Source organism: Urocitellus parryii, chromosome 2 (assembly GCF_045843805.1).
Source record: "Urocitellus parryii isolate mUroPar1 chromosome 2, mUroPar1.hap1, whole genome shotgun sequence".
NCBI classification, from domain to species: Eukaryota; Metazoa; Chordata; class Mammalia; order Rodentia; family Sciuridae; genus Urocitellus; species Urocitellus parryii.
In genome coordinates, this window is record NC_135532.1 from 14,697,079 (window position 1) to 14,709,495 (window position 12,417).

The 12,417-nt window shown below is 38.1% G+C and overlaps 1 protein-coding gene across 1 annotated transcript in view; it reads left to right on the forward strand.

Moving 5' to 3' along the window:
• The window catches only part of Dzip1 (DAZ interacting zinc finger protein 1), a 54,756-nt gene that overhangs the window by 35,820 nt on the left and 6,519 nt on the right, over positions 1 to 12,417 (forward strand). Inside the window, exons 11-15 of the mRNA XM_077792157.1 lie at positions 2,565 to 2,624; positions 7,844 to 7,983; positions 11,155 to 11,317; positions 11,612 to 11,744; positions 12,295 to 12,348. Coding sequence (XP_077648283.1) covers positions 2,565 to 2,624; positions 7,844 to 7,983; positions 11,155 to 11,317; positions 11,612 to 11,744; positions 12,295 to 12,348 — 550 coding nt within the window. The remainder of the gene's footprint in view (positions 1 to 2,564; positions 2,625 to 7,843; positions 7,984 to 11,154; positions 11,318 to 11,611; positions 11,745 to 12,294; positions 12,349 to 12,417) is intronic.

The following is a 12,417-nucleotide window of genomic DNA, read 5'->3' on the forward strand; positions in this document are numbered from 1 at the left end:
TAGGAGAGCAAATGCTTATATTATAGTACAGAGTGAGAACCATTGATAAACTAAATGGGTATCTGGCAAGGGAGAAACTTTCTTCATTCGGGCAACTCTGGATGGGTGGATCAGCTACATTTGGCCATTTGAATTGTGGGTTTGAATGTAAACATGTTGGGATGGCATCCTACATAGGGAAAACAGTAGGAGGGAAAGATAACAGGAAAGCTCTAGACAGAGGTGCAGATTAGTTACTTGGCCAAGCACAGAGAACACAGAAGAGACTTGAGGGAAATCAGGTTGGTGGAGACCCTCATGGCAGCCTACAGCTGACCAAGTTATTTTTGGGGGAGGACATGGTTGCTGAGTGTGCCTGAGGTTGGGCATGCAGAACTGCAGAGCTGGGCTACAGGAAACTGGGCCTGACCAGAGCAGATGAAAGAATCAAAGCTGAGGAGACCAGCTTGGGATGTTGGTGATCTTGAATATAACCTTCCTCCTCCAGGAATCAGGGCCGTACTGATGAGACTGGAGAAGAGGGAGTCAACATAGCAGCTATTTAGTGGAACTGGTACCTTCGAAAATGGCTGGACAGTGGTGCCATTTGGAGAAGTCAGGGAGACATGTCAAGAGAGCACAGCAGGGGCGCATTGGAGCTACATGGCTAAGATTGTGAACTTTGTACAAAGAGTCTAGATTCACAGCCCATTTATTAAAGTGTGGGCTTAGATTTCCTTGCCTGCCCAATGGAGACAATAGTAATGGCTCTCTTAGAGGATCTAATGAGGCATGAGCTACTGAGTCAGCACTGGATAAATGGTAGTTTCTAAGATTGAGATAAGAAATCCAGCCATAAATCAGCCAGTGGGATAAAGGGCAGGGGTAGGAGAGGTCTGGGAGACTTTCTTCTGGGGGTAGGAGAGTGATACAAGGATTTTTCTGGAAGCCTCCAAGTATTTCAGCTCTCAACCTAGAGATCTCAGCTCTGGACAATTACTGGGGCAATGAGAGACATACAGTGGCTTGCACAGCATTAGAGTGCTTCCTTCCTGGCAGCAGCCTCAGCCCATTTGACATGGGAACTGGGGTTTGGTCACCCTTATGTCCCCAACCCTATTGTAGCTACCTAACTTTCCTCCAGAGCTACCCTTTACACCACAGAAGGGAACAGGTCAGAACTCTGACAGTTTATCCTGTCCCTAGAGAAACAAGTCATAGAGTGTCCTACTAATATAATGACAGTAAATACATGTTCACTGATTTTGTGAAGATTTTACCCAGATTTTCCTCATAAATAATTTTTGTCATTTTCATTAAGTACAGTAAAATACAAAATGTGACTTTTTAAAAACTGAAATTAGCTGTCCTCTGTAAATCTCTATTCTCAGTAGTTCAAACTTGTAAAATAGCCTATTTGCACAATTTTAATATCTAGATGCTGAATAACAAATTTGAAAGACACATTTTTGGTGTTCCTGGATGAAATTAAATTCATGCTCTTTCAAGGAGCTGTGTCTGTGTTTCAAAATTAAAGTGATCTCCTATTTAGTAGAAGGTTCATTTGAAAGTGGTTTAAAATGCATTTCTTCCCTACAGACAATGTTAGATATGTTGACTGGGTTCCTGGCCAAGCTACAGAAGCCCATTTATATATAACTAAATCTGTCTACTCATCTGTCTCTCCATCCTCTCATCCATCCATCCACCCATCTGAAATAAGAGTACCAAAAATACATTTGAATAAATTAACAATCAGATTCTCCAAGTAGGAGGGTTAGATCGTGATACCTTAGATCCATGCCTAGCCACCTAAGGAGGACTCAGTATCTACTGGTGCCTGGGGTAAGAATGAAATGACCTTCCCTTGGGATGAAGGTGGAATGCTACATGGGGAAGTGCTCTGTGTCAAGCTGAGGGTGAGTGAGCCATGCTCCATGTAGTTCAGACTTGCTGGTTGACCTTATCTCACGACTCCTATCTGACCACCGTGGTTACACTTTGGCCCAAATCTGACCTTGCCTGTGAAGGAAATGTCTCTCCATTTCTAGAGCGGGGCTTTATTTTAGTCCTGCCGCTGGCAGGTAATGTTTCCCTAGGAAAAGTCACCCAGAGAGCTCACCTCCCACAAATGCAACGGAAATTTCAGTGAGATTGGGAGCAGCGCTGCTTCACTTGCCTATCAAATGAAATATTTTCATTCATTTTCTATTTCTAAATTTTCTATTCAGACATCCAATCAAAACATTCTATAAATAATGAAAATCTTCTGCATTTGTACCCTTTTGTATTCACACAGACTCCTTTCAGACACCAGCTTGATGAATGAGAAACTTTAACTTAATTATTTAAAAATATAATTTCCTTAGGGTGGAGTTAATAGAAAATACATAAAAATATAGAAGATTTTGTGAAAAAGTGACCAGTTTTAACTGACTGCCTTGATATTTTTTCCCAGTAAATTATTGGCATTTAGGCATGACTAAAACATGGTGGAATTATATCTTTTGAAATGGTTTGAAAGGAAACTAATGTGACTTTACTGTTGTCCTGTTTGTTCTGTTCTTGTTTTTCCTCATTAATAGAACAGGCATTCTCGTCACACGTACTGGAACCCATAGAAGAACTTTCAGAAGAAGAAAAAGGTAACCAAGGACTTGATTAGGGTTTATCTGCATAAATTGTATGAATATGCTAAAACCCAAGCCCTGAAAATACGTGCCAGTGGTTTATATTTGCATGAATATCCTAATTTCTAATTCTGTATTAAAATCAGGAAGACATGTAGATTACATTTTCAACTTATATATAATATGCTATTACCTTATTCTTCCTGTGCTGTTACCCTATTCCTCTAATGCTTTGCAAGAGTAAAATCTTACGCAAACAGATGAATAAGTTTCCTATGTTAGGAAATAAAAAAATTTAGGTCTTTATTTCAATACAGATATTTTCTGATCAGATGACAAGCTGACACACATGCTGTATACCAGATGATGGGGAAATATTTGTTCCAGAGTGGTGGTGATTTCTCATACTATGAATCTGAAATGAATGGATAAAGTGGCTATTTCCAAATTCTTTTAAATATGAAGACAAGCATAGTATCTAAACTCTGGATATAGAATATTTATGTGTAAAATAATATCTTCTTGGTAGAATAAGAGCTGTCACAGGTTTGGGGAGATTTAAAATTACTACTGCTTACTCAGTTATTTGGCAGTTGTAAAAATTATTTTCTATGATTTAATTTTTGAAGTTTATGAAAAAATGTGTAATTATACTGTATATTTCCTTAATGTTAGGGCAGTAGATCCTGAAAACTCTTATATGTTTGAATCAGTTTATCATAATTTTTTCCTTATTAACAATACTTTACCAAATATCACTTCCTTAGGAGAAAGCAAATTGGTAACACATACACAGGTTCTAGTTTTGTCATTTTTGTACAGGAAGAGAAGTAAAAAAAACCCTCAATATTGCTTATTAGTGCCTATAGTCTCTAGAATTTTACAAAAATACCTTTTAACAAGGCTACAAACAGAATTGACTAAATCAGGAGTTTCATAAAATTTACATAATGTATATTTTAAAGTCTTGGGCTTGCCATGTTAATCATCAGTCCTTTATAAAAACATATATTTTTAAATATTTACTTTGCAGTTGTACCTTTATTTAATTTATTTTTTTGTGGTGCTGAGGATTGAAACCTAGGGCCTCATATGTGCTAGGAGAACATTCTACTCCTGAGCTACAACTCCAGCCCTTAAAAGTATTTTAATGGAATTTGTTTATATTGCTTCTGTGTGCCTTTGCAATTTGTCTTGACTTTCTCTATGTTAGAGTGGCTTAGGATATCATATTTCCTAAGTAATGACTCATAGTTAGCACTTATTTTGAAAAGCATTATTTTAGTTGCTTCATTTCTTTTAAATTTCTTTGTCATTGCTGTTAAAGTGTTTTAGAAATCTGTTTATTTTAGAAACAAGAGTATAGATACATTAAATTGCAATAAAGCCATACAAAGTTGTTGAGAGGAATTTGTGGGTACTCTAATGAGCATGTCTTTGAAAGATATTGCCACCCTTTTAGGGGATGTTTGCCTTGTTGCATTGTCAGAGAAAGAAGGAGGAGTTGTCAATAGCAATTATTTATTTTATTTCATTTTTTTTAGAGAAAGAGAGAATTTTTTTTAATATTTATTTTTTAGTTTCGGCAGACACAATATCTTTGTTTATTTGTGGTGCTAAGGATCGAACCCGGGCCCCACGCATGCCAGGCGAGCATGCTACCGCTTGAGCCACATCCCGAGCCTGATAGCAATTATTTTGAGCAGCCTTCAGGATGCCCACAGCCCAGATGTTGAACTTGAGGCCTGCAAGGACAGGCTGATATTTGTTTGAGCTACACTATTAGAAATGATTTTACTATCAGTTGCCATTATTTTGCATGAATATCTTAATTTCTGACATCTCTTGAAAAAATGGAAACCTTGGGGTGCATGGTCCACTTGACAGCATTTAGCTGGACTGAGTAACAGCCACTGGCTCTATAGGTAAAAGAAAACGGTGCTTTAAAACATTGTCTTTAAGTGATTTTCGACTATCCCTGCTGGCTTCCTAGAAACAGGATGAACAAATTTTACCCTATTTGAGTTCTGAATAATGATGTATCATTTTACTTGCAAGTAACATATTCTTCTGTCCTACTTGTGTATTGTTATATGTCCAAGACATAAAATCCCTTTTTCTTTGAAGAAATTGGGAAATGTGTTCGGAGGTTCACAGAAAGGGTCACCTAATTTCAAAACCAGAACTTGGTCATATAGCTAGTGCATTTAAAAAACAAGTGAGTGAGGTCTTCTCTTGGAGTTGTGACCTCTCCACCATCACCCAGATGGCTCTCTTGATTTGCAGTTCCAGGTTCTACCCATGGCATCATCCTGTTTATGCTCTTAGAGTTCTTCTACCCAATGTAAGTTTCAGATCATTGCTAGCAGACATCATTGGTCATTACCATGTGGGCATCAGTGTTGCCATCACTGGTTGCTGGGGAACTGGACTGGGAAAGAATACAATCTTTGCCACCCCCCATGTGTTTAGACACAGATCTGATGGGAAACAGGAAAGTGCTCAGGACCTCAGAAAACACACAAGTCCCAAGTGCTGTAGAAAACCAGTGATTGCCTCCTTTTAGCACCTCTATGGTGTCTGCATGCTGGTAACAGATTAATCGCCATCAATAAATTCCTCAGCTTGTGTCATTTTGCAGATAAACGCTAGTAGAGCTAGATTTTGACAGTAGTTTGCAAAAGACAGTATGGCTGTTAGTAAGAAGTAACTCAACACAGGAACATTTCTGTGTACTTGCTTTTTGACAGTTGTGTAGAGGCATATTCAGCTTTGCTGTTTTTTAGGATATTGGAGTGTGAAAACTAGGAGGGATCTTTAAAGGCTATTTTGTTTTTCAAAAACTTGAAACACAGGAGGGTCAGAAAGCTGCCCCAGGTTTCTGAATATAGTGAATGGGCTCGAACTAAAATCCAGATGTTCTGCTTTCTGTAGTTTAAAGCAAAGAACAAATAAAGGGAAGTTGGTATGGCTCTGCAAGACTAACTGGGTGGCCTCTGGGGAAGTCTGATCTCCTTGTGAAAAATAAGGAAGGTTGTTGCTAGTTAGTAGATAAAGCCCTTTGCAACTCAGGAATTCTACTTTGCACTATAATTACTTATCATGAATGGTCTGTTGTATGTATGGTGTAACTGATCACATGTATGGGCTGTTGTGCTTTTGCCTGGCCATCTGCTCACATGTGTTTAAATTTTATATGGGAGGAAATGCTGATCTCTGGAAAGTTTTGTCTTGGTCTTGGTGAGCAATATGTGCTTTAACTAACATCTTCACCTCTGTTGTTTTTTTAAGCAATTAATTCTACCTCTAACTTTTTAATTTTTTTTTTCCCTTGTCCACTCTACATTCTTTCTCTTGCTCCCATCAGCCAGCCTCAGCCTTGAAAGAATCCCTACCAAGGGCTTCCCAAAGCAGTCACCAATATATAAAGTGGGTTTGAGGACAAAGGGAAAAGTTCATTTACCTTACATCATTGAAATGAACTTGTCATCAGGTTTGAGGGTAACTCCAGACTTTAGCAAATGAATGCAACAACTGATAACAAAGGCTGTTGGGACTCTTTTAAAATGTGGCTAAGCAGTTGTAGACATTGCTTAATTTTTACACAAGACCCACATCCCAGAGTAAACATGGCCCAGAGCCTCTGTTTAGGCCATGTTTCTTCCTTTTTATATCTGAGACACTGGCCAATAAATTATTCTTGCAGTTTGGGTCAGGTTTGTATCTATTTCAGTGACCCCAGTCTCTTTCTAGGTGCCTTTTATTTTTAGCCCTTGATGGTTGCAGACTTCGATGACCAACTAGAAGACATAGTCAGTAACATTGGCTGCAGCTAAGCTATTTAGATTTTGATGATTGTCCGTCAGTTCCTAGTACAGAAGTGCTTACTTTTTTTTTTTTTTTTGAAACATTGGTGGTTAGTCAAGCAGCATGAATGTTGAGGATATTAAAATTAAAGATGACTTCTGACTTTTAATCATATGTAATTTTTAATTGCAGTTTAGCAGGCTGGAATAGCAAAGTATATAAAAGTGTCTTTATGCAGGGCTTTTCTTTTTCCCTCCTATTGAATGTACAAATAGTGATTTGTCCAATTTTGCTTTTAATAAAACTTTACCAATTTACCAGAAATTCTTTAGTACTGGAATTGAATGGGTGTCTAGAAAGTATCTTAAACAAAAGGCATTTTGTTCAAGATCTTCTGCAAACTGAGTGCTGTGGTTACCAGTGGAAGAGTGTTTCTCAGGGCTGGACTGTGGCTTTTTTTTTTTGGCCCTTGTTGGATAAATGCCCCTGCTTGGAGATTTGACTTCAGAATGATAGTATAGTTGACACATTTCTCCCATATCTGTCTTTGGACGTTCACATGGGGTCTGAACTGCCAAATGTCATGTCTCCTTAGTTAAGTCTTCAGCCAAGGTCTCCTTAGTCAAGCCTCTGGCCTGCAAAGGTCACACCATTTGTCCCCTTCTCTAAGCTTTTTTGAACTGTCTAGGAGTAAAGGTGGAATAGGATGGACTGGTAGAGCATCTGCTTAGCATGTGCAGGGCCCTGGGTTCAGCCCGAGCACCATGAAAAAAGAAAAAGGAAAGAAAAGTAGAATAGGGAAGGACAAGTGAAGAGAATGTGGTTTGTTGTGGCTTCTTGGTTTTTAATTATGGGTTGTTTGAAACAACAACAACAAAAAATACTTTTCCTAAGACTTTTGTTAGTATCTTTTTCATTTGGGAAAATATTTTGAGAGATATAATAATTATTACATTTTGAAATTTTGTATGAACTTCTACTAAATTTATTACTTTAAAATTTTTGCTGATCTAAAGTAAATTGGGCTTTTTTCTTTAAAAGATGATGCATCAATTCTAACTAAACTTTAGAGATTAACTTTTCGGGAAATAGTGAAATAGTTCCAGTGATAAAACATTAAACCTGTAAGTAAAAATTTTCTACTGTGCTTCCATTTCTTATATTATTTAGCTTTAATTTGGCTAAGCAATCAAGAGTCTTTGAAGACACTGATGTTTTGAAGCAGACTTAAATTAGTTTTAGGAGGTATAGCATTAAGCATTATTGATATGTTGTACTGCAAGAGTAAAATGTCCAAAAACCTGAGACATCATAAATGCTTACTTGCTGTTTTAAGTGGGTTTTTTTCCATTTCTGCTTGGCGATTGAATGCATTTGTTTAATTCTCTTTTAACTCATTTAAGAAAAAAAAAACACCTTTATTTCAGGAAGGGAAAATGAACAGAAATTAAATAACAAGACACATTTAAAGAAAGCTTTGAAGACCAACCCCTCCCTCACGAAGGAGATAAGAACAGTTTTGGAGCAGAGCTTGATGGAGAAACTGGAAACCCTGGGAATTAATGCCGTATGTTCGTCCAATTTGGGAGTACTTACTGGTTTGTTATATTTTGGTTTTTTAGTTAGGAAGAATCAAAGAAAAGAAGGCATGTCAGTTCTGTCCACATTTGGAGACCAGAGGCTAATACCACCCCGTCTTCCATGGACACCTGGGTAGCATAGCTGTGCCTAATACCTTTACAGATCCTAATCATTTAAACAGAAACAAATCTCTGAAACAAGTGACATTATTATCTCCATTTTACAGAAATGTCATTAAGTAACTATTAACATGGTACAACTAGAAAGGAAGGCACAAGGGTTTATATAAGGACAATTATGGCCTACATTCTGATATTAACCCCCCAAATCATTGCCTATTAAAAAATCAGCACTTAGTAAATACTTGCTGGATGGATGGATGAATTGTATTTCATGGTGTTGCCAGATTGAATATTTTCAGTACATCATATATACCTACAAACTCCTTTTGCTTTTCACATTTGTATTGACATACATAAAATGCACATATCTAAACTGAATAACAGGGGACCTATATACCTATATATATATATGTTCCTACATACACATGGATATACAATGTGTGTATATGCAGAAGTATCAAGGCTACGTTGGCATGTACATAGGCACATACGTATTCGCATGTGCATTGTGCATGTGTGCTTATTTTATACATGGATTGTGTACACACCATGCATGTAATATGTCTATGTAGATATTTGTATGCAGATGTATGTGTGTGTGCATGGGTGTCTTATAGATATGAATGCATACATATGTGTATATGCATTTGTGTACATGTATGTGTGCATGTAGATATATATGAAGAAACGTGAATGTATTTATGTTTCATGCTTTTCTATTTATGTGTTTATATATGGATTTGTATACATGTGGATATGTGTGTATACATGTATATATACATGTGTGTAGTCTGTAACCAGCACTCAGATGAGGAGATTGAACATTTTTAACACTGAAGAAGACCCCCTTACCTTTTCCTCATCAGTATCACCTCTTACTCTGCGAACCAAGGTGACAGATATTCTGACTTGATTTTGCTTGTTCTTGAATCTCATATAGGCAGAATCCTGTACCATGTAGTATTTTTTATCTTTTACTTATGATTTGTCTGATTCATATCTCTTGTTTCAGTAGCAGTAGTTTGTTCTTTATTGTGTTGTAGTGTTCTCTTGTATGAATAACTGTCATTTATCTCTTCCTTTGCTAATAGACTTTTAGGTCTCCAGTTTGGACTATTCTTGGCTATTAATTTTTGTACATATCTTTTGGTGGACATAAGCCATCAAAATATTTCTATTTCTTGGATATATGTCTAGGAATAAAGTTGCTGGGTCAAAGGGTGAGCATATATCTGGTATAATAAGTACTGTCAAATAGTTTTCTAATCCATATTGTCCCTAACCGTGCGCAAGAGCTTGTTTGCTCCACATCTTTCACCCACTCCTAGAACTGTCACTCCATTTCATTTCCATGTAGAGTCTTTTAGGTGAGTTTTGACCACACTTAGATGGTGGAATCAAAGACATTCATGGAATTTCTATAGCTCCTATGTGAATTGTTTCTTGAGACAATTTTTCATGTTAGTTGTCTGCATATAGCTTTGGTGTTTTAATTTTAGTTGACACATTTCCTTTCGTCAAAAGATAATTAAAAAAAAAAAAATCTGTTTCATCCCTAATGCTTAGAAAGGTCTTTTACTTTGTTTTGTTTTGCTTTTCCTTTATCTGGTATTTAAGAATTAGGTTTGGAAACAGTGATTTGGAAATCTGATTTTATTTCCAGTTGGATCAGTTCTCCCAATATCATCTGTTGAGTAATCCCTCCTTTCTCCACTTATTGGAAATGACATTTTTACCAAATAGGAAATTTCTTTATATATTTGGATTTGATTTTGGACTTTTAGTTGTTCTTGCCCCCCCCCTTTTATTCTTTTGCCAAGACCATTCTGATTTCATGCAGCATCTCTGGCATGTGTTGTAATGTCTTCTGTAGGCAATGTCTGCTTCATTAGTCTTATTTCAAAAATTTCATGGCAGTTGTTTCATTTTTCATTCTCCAGTGAAATATCTTCTTTTCCAGACCAACCCCTGTTGGGATTCTGATTTAAATTGCATATTAATTAGGAAGTATTGACACTTGTATAGCGTTAGGTCCTTCTATCCAGCCATAGGTGTAGGAAGACAGAGAGATAACATGGTAGAGCTCTGACCACAGACAGTACGGAGAGAAGTGAGGAAGAATTGGTAGGGTTGGTGGAATAACTAAGATCAGAGAAGATCTCATATTGGAGGTGGCACTTAATCTAATGACAGATTTTTCTGTCTTGGGCAAGGGTGAGTGGTGGGGCCACTTCCCAGGGTGGGGAAGGATGTAATGCTTTGAAGGAGAAGAGGGGGGATGGAGATGAAGATGGAAGATGTGTGTGTAAGACACTGTTATTAAATAAAGAGCCCTGTTTTTTTCTGTTTAGATTACCATCAAATCCAGATTAATTTTCTCAGCTCACCTCTTTAATTATTCTAGTTCCTAACTGAAGCTACCTTTGATGACTTTCTCTTCCCTGTGGGACAGCCTTTAAGCCTTTCACATTGGCATTCAGCCTCCTTTCTGGCCTCCTCACCCAGGCCTTTGTTAGCCTGTGGAGCATGCTTTGATTGTTTTTGCTCCTGCACCAGTCTGCCCCACAAGGTATCCTATCCCCATGTTTACCCATCTGGAAATTCCTCCTAGTTTCTGCTTATTTGACTCCACCCCTCCCTCAGGGCACAGCTCAGCCTCCTCTTCAGCCTTCTCTGGTTGCTGGTTCCTCTTATGGCTTCCCTGGGATTCCTCCTGCCTTGGTGGACTCTTTTGTCTTTCTCACATGGCCTTATGTCATTGGCCAACCAGTCATAAACAGTCTACAAAAACCTGACATGCCCAAGTGCAATGGGAGCTGCTTTTGGACAGTGTTACATTTTGGAGGACCCATGGACATGTGCACACATGTGCCCATGCGTGTGTGCATGCACACACACACACACATGCACACACACACTGTATGTCCAGCTGGAGCCCAGGAAGAATGGACTGAAACATTGATGGCAAAGTAAATGCTGACATACCCAGCGGAATGAGAACATCACAGGATAACAGTTGAATCTTACTCCTTCAGGATATCCGCGGTATTCCTAGTGAGCACTTGAATAGAGTGCTGAAAACCGTGCATTCAGCAAGACATGAGAGAGAAAGACAAATGCCCAACATTCAGGAAATTCGAGAATTCCTTGAACATCAGGTCAGCTGTAAAATTGAGGAGAGAGGATTACTCTTTACAGGTGAGCCTGTTACCAAATGCCTTTTCAAGGCCATGTATGGGAGCTTACTTTAACCACCTTCCACAATTCTAAATGGTTTACAAATGCTGGTACTTTACAGGCAACTCTCTTACTATTTGTACTGTTGAGTGCCCTGTCTTTCACATTTAAAAAATAAGCCCTAGAGTCTGGACGCAGACCCCAGAGACAGGCTTGTTTCTTCCCACGCTACCACAGTGTTGCACCGTGACATTTTGCTTTTCACTTACTGATTATAAAGGCCACAGAGACTCATGAATGATACTTCTCTTCCAGATAAGCCCAGTATTTCTCAAATGGAAACCCTTTCAACTGGAGAAGTACCCAAAGCAGTCCAGCTTCCTCCCAAAAACAGAATATTGGTTAGACAAAGACCTGTTTATACTGATAGAACTGCTCCTGTTCCAAAGTGAGTATTTTCAACCCATATATATATATATATTTTTTTTTTAATTATTTGCCTTAGGCATCTGGGGCTGCCATAATAGTATGCCATAGATTGGGTGGTTTAAACAACAGAAACTTACTTTCTCCGACTTCTGGCTGAGGGGTGTCAGCATGGTCATGTTTGATCAAGGGCTGTGTGCAAGCCCTGCAGAGTGCTGCCTTCTCTCTGTGTTCGTATGTGGTGGAGTGCAACTTCTGATATCCCTCTTTTAATCAGGGCAGTAAGTCCATCATGGGGCTCCCCTCTACCACCTCATTTAAGCCTAATTACCCCAAAGTTCCTACCTCCAGATACCACCACACTGAGGATCAGGTGTTCACACGTGAATTTGGTGGGTACAAATGTTGAGTCCCTAACAGTGAATCACATCTGCAATAGTTGCTCTCCTTTGTTGACATAAGTAAAACAAAACAAATCACCAATTCCATAGAAATTTGTTGATAATGTAGTATACACTCACACACTTTATAAATATTTTTCTGCTGTTTTTTTTTTTTTTTTTTTTTTTTAGAATTAAGAAAAATGTCATAGAAGATCCTGTTCCCAGAAAGTCATTGTCTGTTACGTGAGTACGGGGGCCGGTGTGGGGCATTTTAACAACTCTCTTTACTGGACTTTCCTTTCATCGTAAATT